Source organism: Durio zibethinus, chromosome 7 (genome assembly GCF_047325235.1).
Source record: "Durio zibethinus cultivar Kanyao isolate XHJ-2024 chromosome 7, ASM4732523v1, whole genome shotgun sequence".
In the NCBI taxonomy this organism is placed as follows: domain Eukaryota; kingdom Viridiplantae; phylum Streptophyta; class Magnoliopsida; order Malvales; family Malvaceae; genus Durio; species Durio zibethinus.
The window spans coordinates 21,452,547-21,474,988 of NC_143168.1; the positions used below are offsets into that span (position 1 = coordinate 21,452,547).

The 22,442-nt window shown below is 32.5% G+C and overlaps 4 protein-coding genes across 7 annotated transcripts; 1 reads left to right on the top strand and 3 right to left on the bottom strand.

Annotated features, from left to right (window-relative positions):
- Positions 1-8,727: 8,727 nt before the first annotated feature.
- LOC111276967 (uncharacterized) lies at positions 8,728-11,225 on the bottom strand. The gene is made up of 3 exons (XM_022862972.2): positions 11,126-11,225; positions 9,513-9,873; positions 8,728-9,151 (listed from the first exon to the last, which is right to left on the bottom strand). The coding sequence occupies exons 2-3, from the start codon at positions 9,832-9,834 to the stop codon at positions 8,925-8,927; spliced, it is 549 nt and encodes a 182-aa protein (XP_022718707.2). The 5' UTR covers positions 9,835-9,873; positions 11,126-11,225; the 3' UTR covers positions 8,728-8,924.
- Positions 11,226-12,307: 1,082 nt separating this feature from the next.
- LOC111276970 (uncharacterized) lies at positions 12,308-15,589 on the bottom strand. 3 transcript variants are annotated; one of them, XM_089763799.1, is made up of 9 exons: positions 15,284-15,589; positions 15,047-15,103; positions 14,787-14,862; positions 13,909-13,988; positions 13,726-13,775; positions 13,569-13,653; positions 13,398-13,496; positions 12,618-12,858; positions 12,308-12,446 (listed from the first exon to the last, which is right to left on the bottom strand). In XM_089763799.1, the coding sequence occupies exons 1-8, from the start codon at positions 15,512-15,514 to the stop codon at positions 12,625-12,627; spliced, it is 912 nt and encodes a 303-aa protein (XP_089619925.1). In that variant the 5' UTR covers positions 15,515-15,589; the 3' UTR covers positions 12,308-12,446; positions 12,618-12,624. The 3 variants fall into 3 exon arrangements, with proteins under 3 accessions (XP_089619925.1, XP_022718711.2, XP_022718710.2); XM_022862975.2 differs by lacking the exon at positions 12,308-12,446 and having other exon boundaries at positions 12,503-12,858; XM_022862976.2 differs by lacking the exons at positions 12,308-12,446; positions 13,398-13,496 and having other exon boundaries at positions 12,456-12,858.
- Positions 15,590-15,811: 222 nt separating this feature from the next.
- On the top strand, positions 15,812-19,276 carry LOC111277775 (alpha/beta-Hydrolases superfamily protein). Of its 2 annotated transcripts, none has more exons than XM_089763800.1 (7): positions 15,812-16,050; positions 16,154-16,326; positions 16,463-16,515; positions 17,258-17,372; positions 17,644-17,766; positions 18,522-18,693; positions 18,879-18,995. In XM_089763800.1, the coding sequence occupies exons 1-7, from the start codon at positions 15,946-15,948 to the stop codon at positions 18,882-18,884; spliced, it is 747 nt and encodes a 248-aa protein (XP_089619926.1). In that variant the 5' UTR covers positions 15,812-15,945; the 3' UTR covers positions 18,885-18,995. The 2 variants fall into 2 exon arrangements, with proteins under 2 accessions (XP_089619926.1, XP_022719926.2); XM_022864191.2 differs by having other exon boundaries at positions 15,819-16,050; positions 18,890-19,276.
- A 615-nt stretch (positions 19,277-19,891) lies between these two features.
- LOC111277777 (upstream activation factor subunit UAF30-like) lies at positions 19,892-22,229 on the bottom strand. Its single transcript, XM_022864194.2, has 2 exons — positions 21,806-22,229; positions 19,892-20,288 (listed from the first exon to the last, which is right to left on the bottom strand). Exons 1-2 carry the CDS (start codon positions 22,145-22,147, stop codon positions 20,163-20,165), a joined length of 468 nt encoding a protein of 155 aa, XP_022719929.2. The 5' UTR covers positions 22,148-22,229; the 3' UTR covers positions 19,892-20,162.
- Positions 22,230-22,442: the final 213 nt, after the last annotated feature.

The following is a 22,442-nucleotide window of genomic DNA, read 5'->3' on the forward strand; positions in this document are numbered from 1 at the left end:
ACCTCTATTTTCAATATAAAACTATAACAACTGGCAAATTTTTGTTCAAACATAACAAGTTTTTTTACCCATATATATATGTCTGTATGATTCTGTCTATTCAAAGGCTAAACATGTGTAGACACCCATTTGTGTCCGATTCCAATTGGGTCGATTTCTTTTGTTATTAGTATTTTTGTTATTATCATAGTATATATTATAATATAATATTAAGGTATACTATTATTATTATTATTATTATTATTATTATTATTATTATTATTATTATCATTTTCTTCTTTCTTTTTTACTCCAATCTGCACGTGAATAAGAAAGATAGAATCAGGATCAAAATCTCACATGGTCAAAGTTTTTAATGCAAAATTGATTATTGAAATTTTGGACCAAAAATCACGTTTGACAGAACTCAATCCCAGGATTCAACCTTGAGATTAATTTTTTCCATTTCCTAAAACTGGTTCTAGCTGCCTATAAATTGAACTAACTTGACAAATGATAGACACACAGAGAGATTTTTAGAAAATTGGTGTTTTAAAGAATTTTTGGGTAGTAAGAGTTTTTGGGACTTTGATTTCAAGAATTCTGGGTTCATTGGAAATCTTTGGGTTAAATTAGGGTTTTCGGGATTAGATTTAGTTTTTTGGGGTTTTTCTAAAGAAATTTGGGTAAATTTTGTATATTCTGGAAAATTTTGGTGAAATTTGTTTCTATTTTTAGAAATTTTAGGTTTTTAGGTTTTTTAGATGAACATGAGTTTTCGATGAATTTTTCGATGACTAATTGAATTTTTTGGCAATTTTTTGACTAGTTTTCTAGAAACCGATGGATTTTTTAGTTTTCGATTGAATTTTTTTATGACTACTCCAAAAATTAATGGAATTCCCGATTTCCGGTTGAAGTTTTATGTAATTTTCTTAGAGAATTTTTAAAAATAAGGGAGAGAGTTTCTAGCATAGAGAGAGAATAGGCAAAGAACTTCTGAGGTCTGAAATAAAGAAGGTGGCTTATATAGTAGCCCAGAATGACATTGTCTTGAACAACTTAGGATCCGCTGAACCTAAGTTAGGATTTACGTGCCGACCCACATTAACTTGAACCAAATCACAAGGTTTTCTTTTCTTTTTTTTCAGTTTATTTTTATATTTCAATTATTTTATTTTTATTTTTTATTTTTAAGATTCTATTTTATCTTTTTACATACTTTTACTAGATTTTTGTATTTTTGCATTGATTTAATATCTCTAGAAAAATAAATAAAAATCCTTTCTTTCTAAAGAATAAAAGAAGCTAGATAAAAAAAAAAACTTTTCAAGTTTTCAAAAAAAGAAAATATTTACAAAAACAAAAAAAAATCCTTTCAATAAGAAGATAAAAAAATAAAAAATATCTTTTCAAATAAAAATTCTTATAAAATAAATTCATGAATTCCATCAAACTATTGGAGAATTTTCATGAGTTTAATTTTTTTAATGGAATCCACCAAACTATTAGAAAGTTCTATAAATCGATTTTCAAAAGAAATAAAATAATAATAATAAATAATTTTTATCCTTTAAACCATTGAAGGTTATTTTTCAAAGTAAGTCATACTAAACTATTGGGAGACTTTACTAATTTTTTTAAATAAAATAAATTAATAAATCCTACGACGTAACTTTTTCAGAGTGGGACACTAGTCTTCATGAATACCCTTGAGATAAAAAAATTATCTTAAATTGTTACCAAACTATTGGGATAATTTTTTGATTAATTTTCAATATTAAATATTTTGGTAAAATATAAACATTTTTAAGGCTTGGATAATCTGAAATCAAACTAGTATCATCATTTGGATGGGCGCTGTAAGAATGTTATAATCTTTTCCAAGTGTAATCGCACTCTCGAACCTAAACACTGGTTTCGTAGATAAGAATTTATTATTTAAAGATATTTAAGTCAATCTTACGATTTCTTTTTAAATAGAACAGATTCAATCAGGTAGCTAATCATACCTATACAAAAAAGATTGGTGGTGACTCTCTTTTAATCCATATCTAGCGATAGGTCTTCGGATCTATACGTTATGATAATTTGACAACTCCGATAGGGACAATTGAGAGTCAAACTAGTAAATGATTTTTTATTATCCAAGCCTTGCTTAATAAACTAGAGATTATCCAAGCCTTTTTCACAATTGTGACTGGATTAGTGATTTGTAAATTCATAAAAAAAGAGATAATTTATAGATATGGGCTTTCAAAAAGAATAATCTCAAACAATCTAAAGAATTTGAATAGTAAGATAATACAAGAAGTATGTGTTCAGTTTAAAATCAAACACCATAATTCAGCTTCATATCGCTCAAAAATGAATGGAGCAGTGGAAGCTGCAAATAAAAACATCAAAAAAATTCTAGAAAGATGACTGAAACATACAATGATTGACATGAAAAATTACCTTTTGCTCTACATGCATATCAAACCTTGGGGCACATTTCTATTAAGGTAACTTTTTTTCCTTGGCTTATAGAATGAAAGGTGTATTGCTAATAGAAGTAGAGATCACATCCTTAAGGGTCCTAAGATAAGTGGGATTAGAAGAAATTGAATAGGTCTAAAAGTGCTATGAATAATTAAACTTCATTGAAGAAAAAGTATTAGAAGCACTCTATTATGGCCAATTATACCAAAAAAAAATGATGAGAGCTCCTGACAAAAAGGTTTGACCTTGTTAATTTCGAGAAAAAAAGTTGGTATTAAAAAAAATTCTTTCAAGTCAACATGATGATAAAGAAAAATGGACTCCGAATTGGGAAAGATCATATGTTGTAAAAAGAGCTTTTTCAAGAAAAGCCCTAATCTTGTTAGAAATGGATGGAGATAAACTTCCTAATCCTGTTAATTCTAATGTCATGACGAAGTATTTTGCTTGACCCAAAAAAAAAAAGAGTTCAAGTTGAAAACCCACAAGGGTGGCTTCAACCCAAAAAAAAAAAAAAGAGAGTTCAAGTTGAAAACCCCAAAAAATGGGCTCAAATCCAAAGAAAAAGTTCAAGTTGAAAACCTTGAAAGGCAATTTAAATTGAACGAAAACAAACTCGAAGGCATCACTTGAAGGCATACCAGAGACAATGAATTTTAAAGAGCTCTGAGATGTTAGGGCATCATATTTTGGTTGAGTTTTTTAAGAAATCCAAGAGTTGTTGTCATGGTTATCTTATCATTTGTCTTAGGGTATTGTTATCCCAAATGGCCATCTCTATACATTTTTTTTCTATACCATCATTTATAATTTATTGCTTATCTAACTAAATGAAAGCCAGCTTATTTTTATACATTATCAATTTTCTTTATACCTTGCCATGAATAAAAGAAGTGTATAATTTGTATATTATATTTTGAAATTGAGATAATGATCAATAATTGAACAAAGTCATAAAAAGTTGTGTGTTACTTTGAAGGATTAAAAAAGACAATGACCAAATATGAATTCCTCCAAATAAGAGAAAACTAACTTCCATAACTTTCCTTAGGATGAAGATAAATATTCAGGGTAATGAAGGATGGATTCTTTACCAAAAGTGTGCAGAAATGAGAATATAGAATCTTAGTACCAAAATTGATGTTTCATTTGCATCTTAGATAGGGTATACACTTACATTATTTATCTGATCTTGGCTCAGTCCAAATCATTTCTTATGACTCTTGGTTTTATCTCGATTATTTATTTTTGATATTGATTCGGTCATGGTCACTTCATTTTTGAACTGTGATTTTGCCCTACCACTTGATTTTGGTTTAGTTTAGGTTATTTCTTATGACTCATGGTTTTGTCATGGTTATTTATTTTTTACCTTGACTCGGTCCTGATCATTCTATTTTTGACCTATGATTTCACCCTAGCTACTTGATATTGGCTCAGTCCAGATCATTTCCTATGACTCATGATTTTTGTCTCGATCATTTATTTTCGACCCCGATTTGATCTTAGTCATTTCATTTTTTACTTGTGATTTCATCCCGATCATCTGATCTTGACTCAATTCAAATCATTCTTTATGATTCGTGATTTTGTCCTGGTAATTTATTTTCGACCTCAACTTGGTCCTCGTTGCTTCATTTTGGCTCATAGTTCATTCCAGTCACCCAATCTTAGCTTAGTCTAAATCATCTTTCAGATTTATGGATCATTCCTGATTTGACTCAAACAGAATGGGTATCCAGGCATCCTTATCTAATAAAGATGTGCAAAAAAGGGTAACTAAAGACACTCATTTGTGTCCGACCTAATTAGGTCGATTTCTTTTGTTATTAGTATTTTTGTTATTATCATAATATAGATTAAAATATAATATCATGGTATATTATTATTAATATCATTATTATTATATTATTATTACTATTATATTATTATATTATTATATTTTTTTTATTTTTTCTTTCTTTTTTTTTTTCGTTCTTTTCTTCTTTCCTTTTTGCTCCAATTTGTACGTGAACAAGAAAGATTGAATCAGGATCAGAATCCCACATGATCAAAATTTTTAATGCAAAATCAATTACTGAAATTTTGGACCAAAAATCACACTCGATAGAACTCAATCCCAAGATTCAAGCCTAGGATTGATTATGTTTGTTTCCTAAAACTGATTCTAAAGCTACTTATAAATTGAACTAACTCTACATAGGGTGGACACACAATGAGATTTTTAGAGAATTGGTGGTTTGGAGAATTTTTGGGTAATAAGGGTTTCTGAGGCTTTGATTTCAGGAACTCTAGGTTCATTGGAAATCTTTGGGTTAAATTAGGGTTTCTGGGATTAGATTTAGTTTTCTGGGGTTTTTCTAAAAAAATTTGGGCAAAATTTGTGTATTCTAAAAACTTTTAGTGAAATTTTGTTTTTTTTTTTTCTTTTTGAAAATTTTTGGGTTTTCTACATTTTTGGGTTGAACATGAGTTTTTTTATTAATTTTTTGACAATCGATTGAATTTTCAGCCATTTTTTGTCAATTTTTTAAAAACCAATGGGTTTTTCAATTTTTTATTGAATTTTTCGATGACTACTTTAGAAATCAGTGGAATTTTCGATTCTCGATTGAAGTTTTTAGTGGGTTTCTTGGAGAATTTCTAAAGAGAAAAAAGAGAGTTTATGTCCTAGAAAGAGAAGAGGTAGAGAACTTCTGAGGCTTGAAACGCAAAATGTGACTTATATAGTAGCCCATAACGACATCTTATTGGACAACTTAGGATCCACGTTAGCCTGAGTTAGGATCTTGTGCTAACCTACATCAACCTGACCTAAATCGTAAGGTTTCCTTTTTTTTTTTTCAGTTTATTTTTAATTTTTTTTTATTTTTAGGATTCTATTTTATTTTTTTTACATAATTTTACCATATTTTTGTATTTTGCATTGATTTAATATCTCCAGTTAAATAAATAAAAATCCTTTTTTTCTAAAAGAATAAAATAAGTTGGATAAAAAAATCTTTTCAAGTTTTTTAAAAAATATATTTACAAAAAAAAAAATCCTTTCAATAAGAAGATAAAAAAGTAAATAATAATAAAAAATAAAAAATCTTTTCAAATAAAAATCCTTACAAAATAAATTCATGAATTCCATCAAAATATTGGAGAATTTTCATGAGTTTAATTTTTTTATTAGAATCCACCAAACTATTGGAAAGTTTCATAAATTGATTTTCAAAAAAATAATAATAATAATAATAAATAATTTTTATCCTCTAAACTATTGGAAGATTATTTTTCAAAGTAAGTCCTATCAAACTATTGATAGGCTTTACTAATTTTTATGAATAAAATAAATTAATAAATTCGATAACGAAACCTCTTTGAAGTGAGACACTAATCTCTATAAATACTCATGAGGTGAGAAAATTATCTTAAATTACTATCAAACTATTAGGACAATTTTAGGATTAATTTTCAATATTAAATATTTTGATAAAATATAAACATTTTCAAGACTTGGATAATCTAAAATTAAACTGGTACCATCCTTTGGATGAGCGTTGTGAGGGTACTATAACCTTTTTCACATGTAACCTCACTCCTGAACCTAAACTATGGTTTCGTAGATCAAAATCTATTATTTAAAAATATCTAAGTCAATATTAGAATTTATCTTTAAATAGAATAGATTTAATCAGGTCGTCAATCATACCTACATAAAAAAAATTGATAACGACTCTTTTTTAATCCATGTATGGCTGTAGGTACGCGAATCTATACGCTATAACATCATGTTCAAATAAATAATTTCTGTCTTTGGGTCACCCATGTGGCACTTAGTCTAAAACCTTGTTCTCTTACCTAAGAAGAAATTCAATAAAATCATAATCAATGTGGATAAGGTGACACAAGGAAAGAAATTGTCTATATTTATACATTACATAATAAATGTGCATAAAAGAGCTTTTTTAATATTGTGGTGTTGGAATTTTAAATTTAAAATCACAAAGCTATGTGTTTTGTTTATTTACTACTTCCAATATCCTTTCACCAAGTAAATAATAAAAAAATAATAATAATGTTATTTTTTTTCAATTTTTCTTCACTAAACATAAACAAAATGACTTGCCTAAATTATCTTGAGAAGAAAAAATTGTGATATTTAGATAAACACTATGTTAAAATACGATTTTGAAAAAAAAAAATCAAATATAGTACAAGATATTTTTTTTAAAAAATAGATATATGATTGATTAAAATTTATAATATATATTTCAATTTCGAAACGCTCTTATTCACATTACCATCTTATCTATTTAGACAAAATTTTATTAAAAAAAGATACAAATTAAATTTACATATTATCTTGAATTATATCAAAAAAAATTAATACTCATATATTATTTTTTAATATTTAAGATTTTCAAATATTGATCCGACTATCAGCAATTGGCACATTTAGGTATTATTATACTAATTAGAAAGAAATATGTAATAAGGATATGAAGCTACATAATCCTTAGCATAATTAAAGAATTATTATATTTCTTATCCAAATTTGACTAAGAACAAAAAGTAAGAAGTATGAACATAAATCAAGTTTAATCAACTAAACAATAATATTAGATTAAAACAAGTTGTTGATTGAGTTTAAGTGAGGACTGGGGCGGCATTTTCCTTTCCAAAGATACAAAAGGTTTCCACCATCTTTTCTTATCAAATAAGCCATGCACATGGTTGTACATGACCTTGGTACTACCAGCTAGGTCATCCTATCCCTCTCTCAATTCCTTTTTCACACTTAGTGATGATAACGGATCAGGTCGAGGCGTGTTTTTGCTCACTTCGAACTCAACCCAATTTTAAATATACAAAATTTGAACCCGATCCGATCCAATAAAATTTTTTTATTTTTTATACCCGAATCCAATCCGACTTGACATTTTATAAAATTGTATCTGACTCGATCCAACCCAAAATTAATAAAATATTATTTTTTAAATATAAAATATTTTTTTAATATAAATATAAAATTAAATATATAAAAATATATATAATAGAAAATTAAAAAAAAATAATTTTTATATATATCGGGTTGGGTAGGGTCGGGTTTGCCTAAAATCCGACCCCAACCCAACCCCGAATTTTTTTTTATATCACCTAACCTAATCCGATATCTGATTTTCAAAAAAAAAAAAAAAATCAACCCTAAGAGGTCGGGTCGCGTTGGAACTCGCCGGTTTCGGGTTAGATTGCCTTCTCTATTCACACTCACTATATGCCTTTAGCAGTTTTAGTATTCTTTGGTCTAATCTTAACACCTCGTTAGTTTTTTAGTTAAAAAATTTTCAATAGAAAAAAATTATAAGTGCTAAAATTTAAATTTAAAATTATTGAATGTCATATTTTAAAAGTAATTGTATGAATTGATTAATTAAACCTCGAATTCGAGACCTTTTAGTTTAATTTGTGACTTTATTAGTGGTTAAATTACATTTTTTTCCTTTTTGTTTGAAACTTTACTACTACAACCTTTTGCTTTGATTATCCCCATTTTCTTATCTTAGTAAGTGCTAGACATGGTTAGGATAATTGAATTTGTTTTGTTCTTCAAGTTATTTTCTTGAGACTAATTATTTTATGTTAGTCTAGAGCCTTGAAATTTTATGTGCAAGTAGCCTTTGTTATAGAATGCTAGACAAATCTTTTCTTGGTCGTATTAAGGTGTCCAAACGTGGGGCACTTGTCTGGGACTTACGCCCAACGGCTTCACTTAGATTTTTAAGCCAAAGCCCAAATCCATCCAAAAATTCTTATACCATCATGTGGATCTATTAAAATATTGAACATATTAATAACAAATAAAATGTCACATTTTTAATTCCAATTATCAAAATTCAAATCCTAAATAAAATAATATCTCTTAATTTGATCTTCCCTTTTTTTAATGTACCAGTTTAATGGAAAACAATTATTATAGTTTTGGATTTTTTGCTACATGTTCTTTTAATAGTTAAAAGAAAACAATACTAAATTGTAAAAGTGAATATAAATCAATTAGAAAGTCAACTGACAAAACGGGAAACCGTTCAATGAGTCTAGCAATGAGTTAGCACCTAACTGAGAACAGAAAGGTGTTGATTTCCTATTAGCTACAAATAATTTCAATTGGCCCCCGTTTTCCACCAGTATATACTTCTTGCAAAGGCTGCTTTCACCAACCGAACAAACAAATGACCTGGTATTATTAGCACAGGGCTAAAGGGATCACATGCAACTCCCTTTCCAACGAAACAAACTCATTCATATTCAAAAACAACAGCACATATATAAGCAACTGTGATAGTATTAACATGCCAGGCACAAATAAACTGAAACAAATCCACGTTTATTGGGGGGAAGTCAAGAAAGGACAAAGTCAGTAACTGTTAAAACGATATAGCAGTATGATAGGAGACATATGGGACAGAGACAGGAATTTACTTCCACTTCTTGTATCCCTTATGTTTACCAAACATGCCATGCTTCCCAAACTTCCCATGCTTAAATTTCCCATGTTTGAATTTTCCATGACCATGACCATAGTAACCCCCATGCCCAAGTTGATGAGCTCCATGTGCCATATGTTGAGCCCCATATAATGCAGCCGCAGCAGCAGCACCCCCAGCTATTAATCCTCCCACACCATGTCCATGTGAACCTTGTCCTGTAAATTTTACTATTCAAGTCAAATGATGCTATAAGATTAAAATATAATAGTATTTATATGTAATTGAACATCACTCCAGATCCTTTTTGAGTTTTGAAGGTTAAAGGAAATGGATGCAGTTCATCAAAGAAGAAATTGATGAAACTTCTTTAGCTTTAAAGCAAAAGTGAAAAACCTTTATTGAAAGAAGACAAAAAAGAATGACAATCAGCCATAAGTTTAAAATCCAATGTTATGTTTTTGAAGCATGAGTGGAAATCAAAGACCATAAGGTCTTCTCTAGGGAGGATTAACAACTTCAATCTAATGTCAGCAATAAGAAACAGCCATAGGAAAAATAAAGGGTAATTGAGCATACCAGGATAACCAGCTGGTGGATGTCCACTATGAGTTGGATAAGCTGCCGGAGGGTATCCTCCAGGAGGAGGATATCCAGCAGGCGGATATCCACCAGGAGGAGGATATCCACCAGGAGGAGGATATCCCCCTGGTGGAGGATATCCCCCTGGAGGAGGATATCCAGCCGGTGGGTAGCCTTGTGAAGGATATCCATGAGGAGGATATCCTTGTGGAGGGTAGGATCCAGGCGGAGGATAATGTCCAGCAGCATAGCCAGCGAGACTAGAGAACAGCCCTTTGTCACTTGACTCGCCTTCATGCTTGTCCTTACCACCTCCCATTTTTCTTTAACTTGAAATTAGTGAGTTTGAGTAACTAATCTGTTAAAAGTTAGTAAAACAAATCACTGTCAGCTGAAACACACTTCAAGGGAAAATATTGAAAAGAAAACGCTGAAAAGGAAAACAGTAGCAAATGCTATGATATGAGTAGAGTAATCAAGGCTTGGCTGGTTTCATAAAGTTGATACAAGAAAAAGTGAGATTATGAAGAGTAAATAGGAGAAGATCAAGAAGTTTCAATGACATTCAAGTTCCATAGTTTACAATGAATTCTGAAGTCCCATCTATCAAACAGAGACAAGCTTTCCACTTCCATTAATAATGAATTAATCATCAAATAGCCATACTCTCTCTGCTATTAATTAAAACCACTAATTTGATCAGGATTCTATACAGTAAGATGGAGGCATCATAACAGATCCTGGTATCAGGTCAAGAACATGCTTCAAACTAACAATGAAATTGACATTACGACATTTTAGTGTACCATGAATACAGGAATGCTAACTTCAAAATCCATCATTTAAAGGCTTGGAAGATAGCAATAACAAGTGATAAAATCAGAAAATTTTCTCTTGCTTTATCAATAATGACAAGAAATTTACAAAATAAAACAATTCTATTGAGAGTATATCCAGTGAGAGTTATAAACGAGCTATGATTTCATTTCATTGTCTTTACAATTTATTGCCAAATATATGGGTGCTTTTTATTCTTGAAATATTCATGAGCATACACATCCATATATTCTTCTCCTCTAAATTTACTGTCTGCATAGTGAATGTGTTGGATCTAAAGGCAAATACATAAACGCATGTCCATATTCATACAACAAAACACACACACATAGTCCTTTGCCTTTGCCAACAAGGTGACATGCTATATAGACATGCATGTATAGCAAACACACATCTATATACCATACATAATCAATCAAACATATATACATACAAACAAATAAGGCCCAAACGATTAAACATCATATGTTTCATTTGAATTGAAATTGAAGTTATTCTATGATAAGAATATTAAAAAAAAGAAAAGAAAAGAAAAGAAAGGAAACCCCATAGATAATACAAGATCAAAACTTTTACCAATAGAAAGGAAAGATATCGAAATTATGGATTAAACCCAAAACTAAAAACACCCCATAAACAAAAAACAAGGGGAAAAGATTCCATGAATTGGCAGATAGAGAGAAGAAGGAAATCAGGAATTTTGGATCAAAGCAAAGAAAATATTCTTGTAAACGAACTAAAAGAAATAGAGAGATGGGTTTCGTTTATTTTACCTGGGTTGGAGGATTTTTGGAACCGAAACTCCTTTCCTTTGGCTTTGCAAACAAAAATTAAAGAATTTATCGAAGTGAATTTTATGGACGAAGGTGTTTTGAGAGAGTTGTAGTTTTTCGAGGCAAATATTTATAGGAAAAGAGGACCAAATTTTTTCTTTTCCAAAAATTATCACCTAAAAATATAAGTTGTAGGTGATGTGTTTTTCGCTTTAATTTTTTAGTACGCGTTGCTTCAACGCGGTTGCGTTTTAGATGATTCTTCATCACACGTGCTTCCTGATATATCTATATCTTTAGTTACATCGCTCTAATTTCTCTCTTAATTATTATGGAACATATACACTTTTTTTTTAATAAAATATAAAATTAAAAATGTTTTTGCCTTTTAAATTAAATAAAAAATAACTATCCACTTTTTAAAAACAACCTAACTTTTGTCTATATATATCTTCAAAACCACAATTAAAAATTTTTTTAATCAACACAGTGCATGTGTCAAATTTTAATTAACTTGTAAAAACTTTAGTCCAAGTAAGATTATTAATACAAACAACATAGATTAAAGTGGTAAAAATAAAATATTTTATTTTTAAAATTTAGATTTGATTTATGATGTCAACAATTTTTTTAAGGATTGTTTTATAAGTTAATGTAAATTTTGATTGAAATTTATCGTACGTCGTGATTCTAAAATATAAATCTCCATATTTTCTCAATTTATTTATTTATTTTTTTAAATTTCACAAAACAATATCATTTTTTTGTAACATTTAATTCTCTTTTTTATATTCTAAAATTGATTTTCATATATTTTTAATTTTTGTAATTAAAAATTATGATACATATATTTTATAAAAAATTAAGTATAAAATATATGAAATTTGTCGTTGTCGGCAAACAGGGCGGTTTCATTGATACACGTTGGTGCACCATACAATATGTTGCTACACAATTGGAATGTACGAAACATTTTCGTTTCTTTATTATCTGAAATAACTTTCGAAGAAGTTGTTTTATCCAGTCAATTTACGCAAAATAAGGTTGAAGCTTAGAATGAATTGTTAATCCAGACCAGGGTTTGAAAGCGTCAAAGCCGTCAATCCTTTTAGCCGACTATGATAATGGTAGTATTTTTTGCTTCCTCATGCACCAAGAGTGATTGTTAGCAATGGCTGTTCGCTAGTTGCAAATGAGGGGTTTTCAATGCATTCAAGAAAATGCTATGAAGTTTCATATTAACAAAATTGAAGGCCTAAAACCCAACTGTATTCTCGAATCTGAATTCTGAAGTCAGTCTTCTTCACCGGTATGAAACTTCCTGCATGCATGAACGACAATTTTTCTTTTATAAAGGAAGTAGCAACCTAAGATAAGAAAAGGAGTTGTTGGTGCTAAAATCTTATTTCTACATTTTATGTTGCATCTATTTTGTTATGTACAAGATGAGAGCCATCTGCCTCAATTTGGGATCTATAGTCCTGCCGCTTACCTGTCTTCTAATTTAGTACTATACTTTTCTGGTACAACCTCCTGTAGACTTTTGCACCTTCGAATTCTGCATGGATTTCCCTTTCAGTCCTGATACCCATTGGATTGTTCAATAACCATCCCTCATCATCACATAACACGCTTGGATCAACCATGTCAATGTGTTGAAGTGCACCACACTCCGAGTCAAACTGTTTTCTCATGTCAACAGCAACTTCAAGCACATCAGATTGTATAAAAACCTGCCCAAGGACAAAGAAAAACCTTTTCTAATCAACGATGAACATTTACATATTTTGAAGTGGAAAAAACACTAAACAGAAGGTTCTTTTGTGCTTGTGGTATCCATATGCATGATCTATCACTTAAATGTCCTAATAAACTGCTCAATGCTGTTTTTTATTCGATTGACAGATGCTATACTCCAAGCAACTTAAGCACGAACAGAAGTACCAAAAAAGGAATTTAAGACTATAAGAATTTGCTGTGAATGATTCAGTCATCTAAATGCATAAGGCATCATAAAACAAGATGATCTATCAAGGCATATTTCACATGATATTTACTTTAATATAAATTTACCATAAGAAATAAATCATAACAGAAATTGGCAATATCAAAAAGTAACTGCAGAAGCTTGAGATCAGTTTAATAAGATCCCGCAACAGATAATACAAGAAAGTTACAAGAATGGTTTTAAAGTGTCTACAATAGTTTATGGTATTCACATGTCATGCAAAAAGCCAAATGATTATCATTCAATGTGAATGGAAGGGCATACCTTTCCTCCGGGCATTAAACTAGTTAAGATGGAATCTACTAAAGGCTCCTGTACAACCCTTCTTTTATGATGCCTTTTCTTGAAATGCGGATCTGGGCACTAAATAGTGCAAGTATTGTTAACCTACTATTACAAGTACATGGAATGATCCAGTGGCGTAACCACACTCACCAATATTGAAACTAGCATTAATGGTCCAGGATAAGTAGATACTAACTGTTTGAATGAAACTGTGGCATTTGCAAATATAAAATGTCTGCAATAAAGTATACATGATCAAATCCCCAACAAAACTGTTCTTCATATAAAGTGAGTTTCAAAGCCTTACATGTTACTAAGAGCCAGCTCCTTTACCCAAAACTCAGCACGCTTGACCAGCTGCATGACAGGCAAAAGGTAAATGAAAATTTACTCAATCAGAAGAATGAAAGTAGACCAAGTAAATGAAAATTTACTCAATCAGAAGAATTCTTGAGTGAATAGTAGCAATCCAAGGAGTTCTATCTCATACTTTTGCTCGTATTTCCAGTCCCAAATAATTTTGGGAATCAGGATTTTGTTTCGCAAGCCACATGAGAAATCGACCACTTCCTGAGATTTTTATTTCATCATTGTTAGATTTATCAATACATATCCATACTTTTTCCAATAGTAGTACTAACCACAATGCAAGTGAAAACAAAAAAAAAAAAAACTAAAAGAAAGATGCCAACGATGATAATGCTAATAATCTAAGTTGTGAAGCCAAGTTTGAAAGACATGGTGAATGATATGAACAAGGTTTTGAGTCAGATGTCGTGAGAGCTAATCAAATAAACAATAAAGTAAATGAAAGTTGAGTTATCAAACTACTGACATGGTTATTTAGCTCAAAAAAGGACCAGTCAGAAGACAATAAATAGCTAAAGGAGCATGGCACCACATCTCTACAGTATTCTGCCCAACATTAACCTACTTGCTCAATATCATAATGGATCACATTATTGGATAATGAAAGACACTGACAAATTATACATTGCTAAAGCCTTTCCAATGTTGTCAATCAATATCTGAGTCCAAATATTAGAGGAGAAAATGCAAATGCCCATTTATTGCAAAAGGATCCAAGTATCTTGTTGATTGGTTTAGATTCTAAAGGATTTAAAAATCAGCAAGAGGCTAATGACTAATAGGGAACAGCCACCTCCTCTCCCAAACTCGACATGGCTAAAATGGTTCTCATCACTAATTGGATAATAAATTAGCAGCTTTCCATGATTGAAAAGGTAAATTTACAAATACTGTGTAGTAGCTAACATGTTTTCATTTGTGTATCAATCATCTCTCCATGATTTAAAAGAATTATCAATGGATAGCAGCAGTTAACAGATGTATTGAGTAGAGGGTTACCACTTCCAATATCCACCATAAGTGGCAATGTTGGATCCCTGAAGACTTCACTCCAATCAGGTACAGGCGCTGGCACCTGCCCAGAAAACAACTCAATTCAACCAGTCAAGCTCTCATTCCAAGCCAGACGCATGAAAAACAGAAGCCAGTTAGACAAAACCATTGCGTTGCCAATTTAACATAAGAAATAAATAACTGTTTCCTCACAAGCTACTGCGTTGAAAGAGCGTTTTTTTTAAGAGCCACCAGAAATTACTCACAGAGAAAGATGAACTCAGAGGGTTGACATGTTGCCTGATTCTTACATGACCCAACTCCTGCAATAAAGTAGAGGGAAAAAAGTACCATTACTATAAAAAGAACAAAAATTTTATAACCCATTATAAATTTATAATTAAAAGAGAAAATTTTAACAAACCATTGTCATAAAAAGATAAAATCTTGATGACCCATTATCATGAAAAGATAGAACTTGATAATGAAGAGTAAGAGGGTACCTGAGAAATCTTGTCAGTGAGGTTAAGGCCAGCATACTCGAGGGCCACCAGGTCAGGACTCCGTAGTTCCTTATCAGCAGTAATAGAAACAGAAGAAGAAGCAAAAGCTCTGGTAAAACAATAGTTGTTTTGAATAGAAGAAATGAATTTGTGGTGTACTATTAGTGAGGAAAGAGCTTCTTTTGCAGCCCTTGGCGCTCCAAAACCGTGTAAGCATATGGAAGAAGCCATTTTTTTCCGTCTATTTTGACAGGTTCATTCCTTCATTTCTCCCTACAATCTCATGATCCATGTTTTTGTTAGTGTATCTAAAAAAATGCAAATGGTTATAAGACTAGCAAATCTGCCAAAAACAGGCCCAGCCCATGCATAAACCATCTAACTTTGAGCTACCCGAACAGTGTTCAAGGGTCAGGCCACCTTCCAACGTATGTTGGGTCAAGTGGTTTTTTGTTTTTTTAATGAAAATCAGACCGTCCCAATTTTCATGGGCAATTTCACATGCAACCGCATACCTCTCCCAGAATTATAGGTAGACATTCTGCCAAGTGCAACACGTTCTTGGTGTTTCTCACAAAAGTAACTAACTGTCGAAAAGACTTAAGACAGTTAATAATAGAAGCCAGTCAAAAAGAAGAAGAATTTCATAACTTCTGGGAGGCATGGCTTTGGCTTTGGCTTTTCGTCCACTCAATTTCAAACCCCAGTGTTCCTCCACTTCTTCTTCCTCTTCTTCCACCAACTACCGCCCTGCCGTCATCCTTCCAGTTAAATCTCCCTACTTTCCTCCATGCATTTGTTTGCTATATGTATACATGGAAATGTTTAAGCTATTTTGCATTTGACACTTTAGTTTTGGTTTTTTTCCAGGGGCTAGGGAATAATACAGGTGACTACAAGAAGTTGGAGTTGACCTTGCAAGAGTATGGAGTGCCCACTGTTGTTGCTAAGGTTTCAAGAATTGATTGGCTGAGGAATGCAGCTGGCTTGGCCGACCCCAACTATTGGAAAGGCACTCTGCAGCCTAGGCCAGTTCTTGACTGGTATCTTAAATCTTTCTCTGCCAAAGATCCTATTTAATTAAAACAATGTTGAATGTGGTATAGATATAAATGTATACAAGTTTTAACATAGAAAGCTGCCCCCCTTTGTTTATTGATTGATATTGTGAGAAAGCAGGTATTTGAAGAGGGTTGATGATGCAGTTCAAGATGCAAAGGAATTGGCACAGGGTATGATTATGTATCTTTGCCATTACCTTGCAATTTAGGTGTCATTTGAATTGTGTGTTAGTAATTTTTTATTATTTTGCTTTCCTTTATGCGGAACTTCTCTGAAGTATCTATTAAATTGTATAGAAAGGGGCATTACAGTATTACAGTTGTTGGTTGTATAAACTTATTTGCTTCCATCACCAAGAATTCAAAATTTTGCCACAAGACTCTCATTGTGTTTAATGCAAAATGATACAAGAAAATTGAAGTAGGGCAGTAGTAAAGTTTCAAGGTATCAAGCAAATGCATATCTAGATTTAGCATTTTTGCTCATAATTAATAGTATTACAAATGATTCGTCATGTAAAAGCCTCTTAAAATTTACATAAGAAAGTTTGCCAAACAATCTCAAAATAGCATATGCAACCCTTAGCTATTTCATTTCTGGAAAAGAAAAGGGAATTGAAAAACCCCATGGTATTGCTGTTTTCATGCATTTTGAACAAATTCTGAAGATTGATTTACTAGTAAATCATCTCTTCTAGTCAAGGAAACTTTTACCATAAAAATATATATCATTCATGCAGGTAATGCAATAATTATGGAGACTGGCCATTAGATATTACTATTTTTCTTTTTGTCCTATTCCTTGTGTATTTTTGCCTTTCCTGCAACCCTTTGTCTCTGTTCCTTGGGTTCCCCATAAAAGAAATTGTCAAAAGGTATATATCTTCTAAACCAGTAAAGTATCTGATTGTAGATGGGACATTATCATTGATCGGACACTCAGCAGGAGGATGGCTAGCACGTGTTTACATGGAAGAAATTGAATTTTCCCACATATCCTTGCTTCTGACTCTTGGTACTCCTCACTTGTAGGTTTTTTTATTTCAATTCTAAATATTAATTCTTGACTGAGTTTTTGATCCTTTTGTCTCAAATTATTTTCTGTTCCAATAATTTTAGTACCTTGTAGGGGTTAATGGATATTCTACAAACTACAGTAATTCCGTTTGCGAGCATTGGATTCTTCTTTTTCTTTTATCATTCTACCTCTCAACTCAAGGCTTAGGTGGAGGGAAGAAGGGTGCTTGAAACTTTAAGCAAATTTTTATAAGCCTAATGGATGTTTTGGTTCTGTTGCAGGCCTCCTCCGAGAGGGTTGACAGGAGTCATTGATCAAACAAGGGGTTTGCTATATTATGTTGAACAATACTGCAAAAAAGCTGTCTATACTCCAGAGCTGAAATATGTATGTATTGCAGGGAGGTAAAAATCAAAGTCAAGATCCTTTTCTTCTTGATTCTATTTTCTGTTTCTGCACTAATCCTACTTCACTCCATTTAAGATGCCAAATTTTTTTCACGTTAACGGTACCATCTATGCATGACTTGACCCAGTTGATAAATGGCTATGATACTACATATTGCTGGAAGACGTATTCCCTTTCGTCCTTTGTCTGTTCCTTCTTATCTGAGAGAACAAGCTGTTTTTAATATGTGAAATTCATATCTCTCACAATTGCAGTGAAAATTGCAATGTATTTTGAGAGGATGGAGCTGGTCAGACATTTGGATTATGCACACAAAAATAAACCATTTACAAGGCTTGTTGGTTTAAGATGAATGGTGAGGGATATTGTAGTCAACTCTGCAAACATATTTGTATTTGGTAGGATTTTAAAGGTTGAACCACATTTTTTGTAAAAATTATATAGAATCTAAGAATTATGGAAGAAAGCAAGAAACCTTTGTTATGAACCAAAAACTCAAACTCGCAAATATGAAATATATGGTTGTATGGATGTGGTTCACTCCAGAAACTTGTTGATGATTCACATAAAACCATACACAGTGTTCTTAATATAAAAAATTTGGATAAGACAGTGATAATGAAGCTGAAAACTGAAGTATGGATTATTATATTTGATGAGTAGTGACATATAACAGAACTTTCGACGCAGAGTAAACCAAATAAGCTTTAGCAGAATTTACTTGTGCCTCTAATCTAAATGGTAAATGCAGGTACCTTCAGGGAGCTCGCATTTTTAGTGACTCAAATCTGGATGTCGATTCTGTGGTCTCCATTGATGATGACCAACCAATGTCAGATGTTGCTGTTGTAAAAAATAAGACCGATTCAACGACCATTTCCACAACCTTTCGTGCTCGCTTTGTTGGTCAAGGGTACAAACAGGTAACACCAACCATCATGGCTCCTTGTTCTTGGTTCTTTAAACAAAAATGTTGATATCGTAGGCTTTCATAAGAGTTCATTTTTCCATTCAAATTTCTATTGTTTTTCCTTCTAAAATATTTTTGCAGAAGTGATGTATATGTTTTGCAGTCTGTTAAGTGCTAGTTTCTCATGGTAAGTTTTAGCCTTGAATCAGGTTTGTGGACAGGCAGATGTATGGGGTGATGGAGTTGTGCCAGAAGTATCAGCTCATCTAGAGGGAGCACTTAACATTAGCTTGGATGGAGTCTACCACTCACCGGTTGGTTCAGATGATGTATCGAGACCATGGTATGGTTCTCCCAAAGTTGTAGAGCAGTGGATACATCATCTTCTCAACTAATCAAGTCTGAGATACTAAAGTTAAAACTAAAAAGGAAAAAAAGACTCTTCATTTAACATCGATTTATCAATTATCAATGAACTCATTGCACCCAATATTATTCTTTGTATACTTGCCAATATTTGAAATTGGTGTTTTTTCTTCTTTCATTTTGTTTCTTACCTTTTCCTTGGAAATCCTATCACTTGCAACCTTTTCTTTTATTCTCATATTACAGGTTCCTTTGTAACAGAAAAAAAGAAAACAAAAAGAATCGCCAGCTGTATACTTGTACTAGCCTTGTTAAATGTCAGGTAGGGAGGAAGAGAGAAAGGCCTCAAGCTTTTACCCTGGGGCAGAAGGCCAGGAGAGATGCATCTATAAACAGTTCTTAGGCAATCCCATGGAGCTAAGCCTGCCAGATCTTGTTTCCCCCACTTTCAAAACAAAACCTTCAAATGCCAATATTTTTTCCCCAACTTATAATCCCAATTAATATTGACATTTTCATAATCATCATAGACCATGGAAAATCAATGATGACTATGGGCTATAGGTGACAAGAGCTCCCAGATCCAACCACTAATGTTTGTATGGAAACTCAAATCATAGTAAAAATAACCCAACTTTAAGAAACCTTTCTAACTGAAAACTTAACTAACCTAACCGCGATGGACATGAAATTCAAGAACCGGCATGCATCCTATATTAATTTGAACCTCAAATTAAGCGATATGCTAGAGCACGGCTTATTGCATGGGCAGTCACTGAGCTCACAATGATACCGCTTGCCATACCCATAAACGAGCCAGCTTATATAACGGTGAACTTTGAATGTTAAAGTCAACAATGGTTTCCACATGGTTGAATGATTAAACTACATACACAGTAAAATTAAAATGCGGCTTTTTCGGTCTCAAGTCCCTACTAAATTTTTACACAAGTCCAAGCTAGAAACATTCTCAGTTGCCAGACCACCCCTACGAGCTCAGCTCTCAAAACGACACGCAAAACATGAACATACATTGAAAAGAGTTCAGATCAGAATGACAAGAAGAGCTAGCTCGACATTGGTTGGGTAGCACAAGTCCAAATAAAACAATACAGGTCAGGTAGTCTTCACAAAGTGGTGGGATAACATTTTTCCAATCTCCAGGAAACCAATCTTTTCTTTTCCAGCGAAAATGGTCTTAAGCTTTGCATCACAAAAGATCTCCCTCTTGTTGTTGGGATTCTGCAGGCAAAAGTATCCATATATGTTAGTGTATGTTATCAGACAGAAATTTTCCTCATAACACAATGTCTGAGTCACTCAGTATGATATCTGAACAAAATATATTAAACATAAATTAGTAAAATCAGCAACTTTAACATCATGACAAGCAGCATATATGGAAATAATGACAATAACTGCTAACATGATCCAGCAAACAAAGAAACACTAGCATCCATGTGAAATTATGATCAAGGGTATTGTTTCCTGCCTATAAGAAAAACAAATATGGCCAGAATAAATTCGTGTTACCCAACTTCATAAACATAATATGAAACACATGCATGAGGTTAGAAGGATTAGCTGGCACTGCAGGGAGACTTATCTCAACTACTCTCCCACATTCATCTTTCCCCATTCATGATCTCTTTTCACCATTAATAGCTAATCAGTAATAAAATGCCAATCAAATGCCCTAAAAGGCCAAGTGCTTAGATTGTTTGTAGTGAATGCATATGCCATGAGTGAATATATGGAAGAAGTAGGATTCTCCAATGAAATCTCTTAAGCAAGCATTAAAGAGTAAAAAGGAAGCAGAGGTTGAAAATGTTGACTAGGAGGGACCATATAACAAGAAAGAGAATGAAACACCAAATACAACAAGCAACTAGACAACTCAATCACCAAATACCTAAAGCACCTATTGCTCTCTGCCTCCTTGTCAAGGACAGTCTCATTAGTCTAGAAGACAAACAGAATTCCTTATTTCAATTTGTTTACCCTCCTCTAGGATCTAACACTAAATTGAAGGAACAAGCCACCCTAGATTAAAGTCTGATTCTTCAATATCCTCATATAATTCTTTTTTATTTCCTTTCCCTAGTCCTTTTCAATACCCATCCAGCAAACTAAACTCTTGAAACTCTGTGGAAAAGCAAATGAAGACATCAATTGTCACAAGAAACAGGAAAGTCCCATTCCAGTTTTCCAGTCTCAAAATTTTCTATCTAAAATCCAAGCAAAATTTTAATGTGTGGAAAACCAGGAAATGCAAGAAGAAGGGCCATGGTGGGATAACCTGTGGTGAGCAGAGGTGACGGACTCCAAAGTTTTAGAAATCGCTTTTGGAACCGTCCCTTCTTTGCTTTCACCTTTACAAACACTTTCTTACATGAAGAAACTAATATTTACCTTCTGTCTCATCCCTTCTCTGAGTTATACCCAGTTTTCTCCTATAAATGTCACTTTAAATCCAGAACAAAAACACCCAAAAAAAAAAAAAACCCCAAAAGAAACAAATCAAACACATAAAACACCAAAGTTGAACAGCATTTCCCCAGACATTTACTCAAGCCAAAATTTATTTACCGGTTTTTTTTTCATATTTTCATCATTCACAAGATAGATTAAAATAAAGAAACTTTAATAAAATAAAAATAAAAACCCCAAGGGAAGAGGGCCAAAAACACAAGTAAAATACAAAAAAAAAAAAAAAAAACTATAGTTGAAGGCAAAAGAAAAATAAAGAAAAAGAGGACCTGGAGGTTGTTGGATTTGATATAGGTCCAGATCTGCTTAACAGCTTCAGTACGGGAAGCCTGTCCGGCTCCAAGGAACCGACCCAAAGCAGGAGAAACAGGAGTAACTTTAAAAATCCCAGAGGGTCGAGTCATGGTTCGAGGAGCAGCTGGTTTTGCAGTCTTGGGTTTTGAAGTGGTTGACTTTTTCGGAGTTTTCTGAGCCACTTTCGAAGCAGCGGATTTCGCAGCAGCGCCAGCAGCAGCAGAAGCAGAAGTATAAAACTTGGCTGCTGCTAACGAAGACCCTGCCGCCGCTGGGGAAGCTAACAGCGCCCTGAAACCTTTTAAAACCCTAGACATTTTGGTTGCTTAAGAGAGTTTCGCCTTTGATGTTTTGCTGTCGGGTGAACTGAGAAAGCAAGATTTCCGGAGCGGCCTTTTAAAATAGAGAGAGGGGCCTCGTGGGGTTTCACGCTTTTCGGGTACCAGGACTGTTCGCTTTTGCTAGTGTAACATCTAGTAGTACGAAGGTAATGTTGTACAACTTGCCACGTCAACATTTTATTAAAAAAAATTTCCCTCTCGTATCATGCTTCCATTTTGAATTAAAAAAAATAATCCAAAAATACGAAAACTAACGCCTCTTTTAACATCT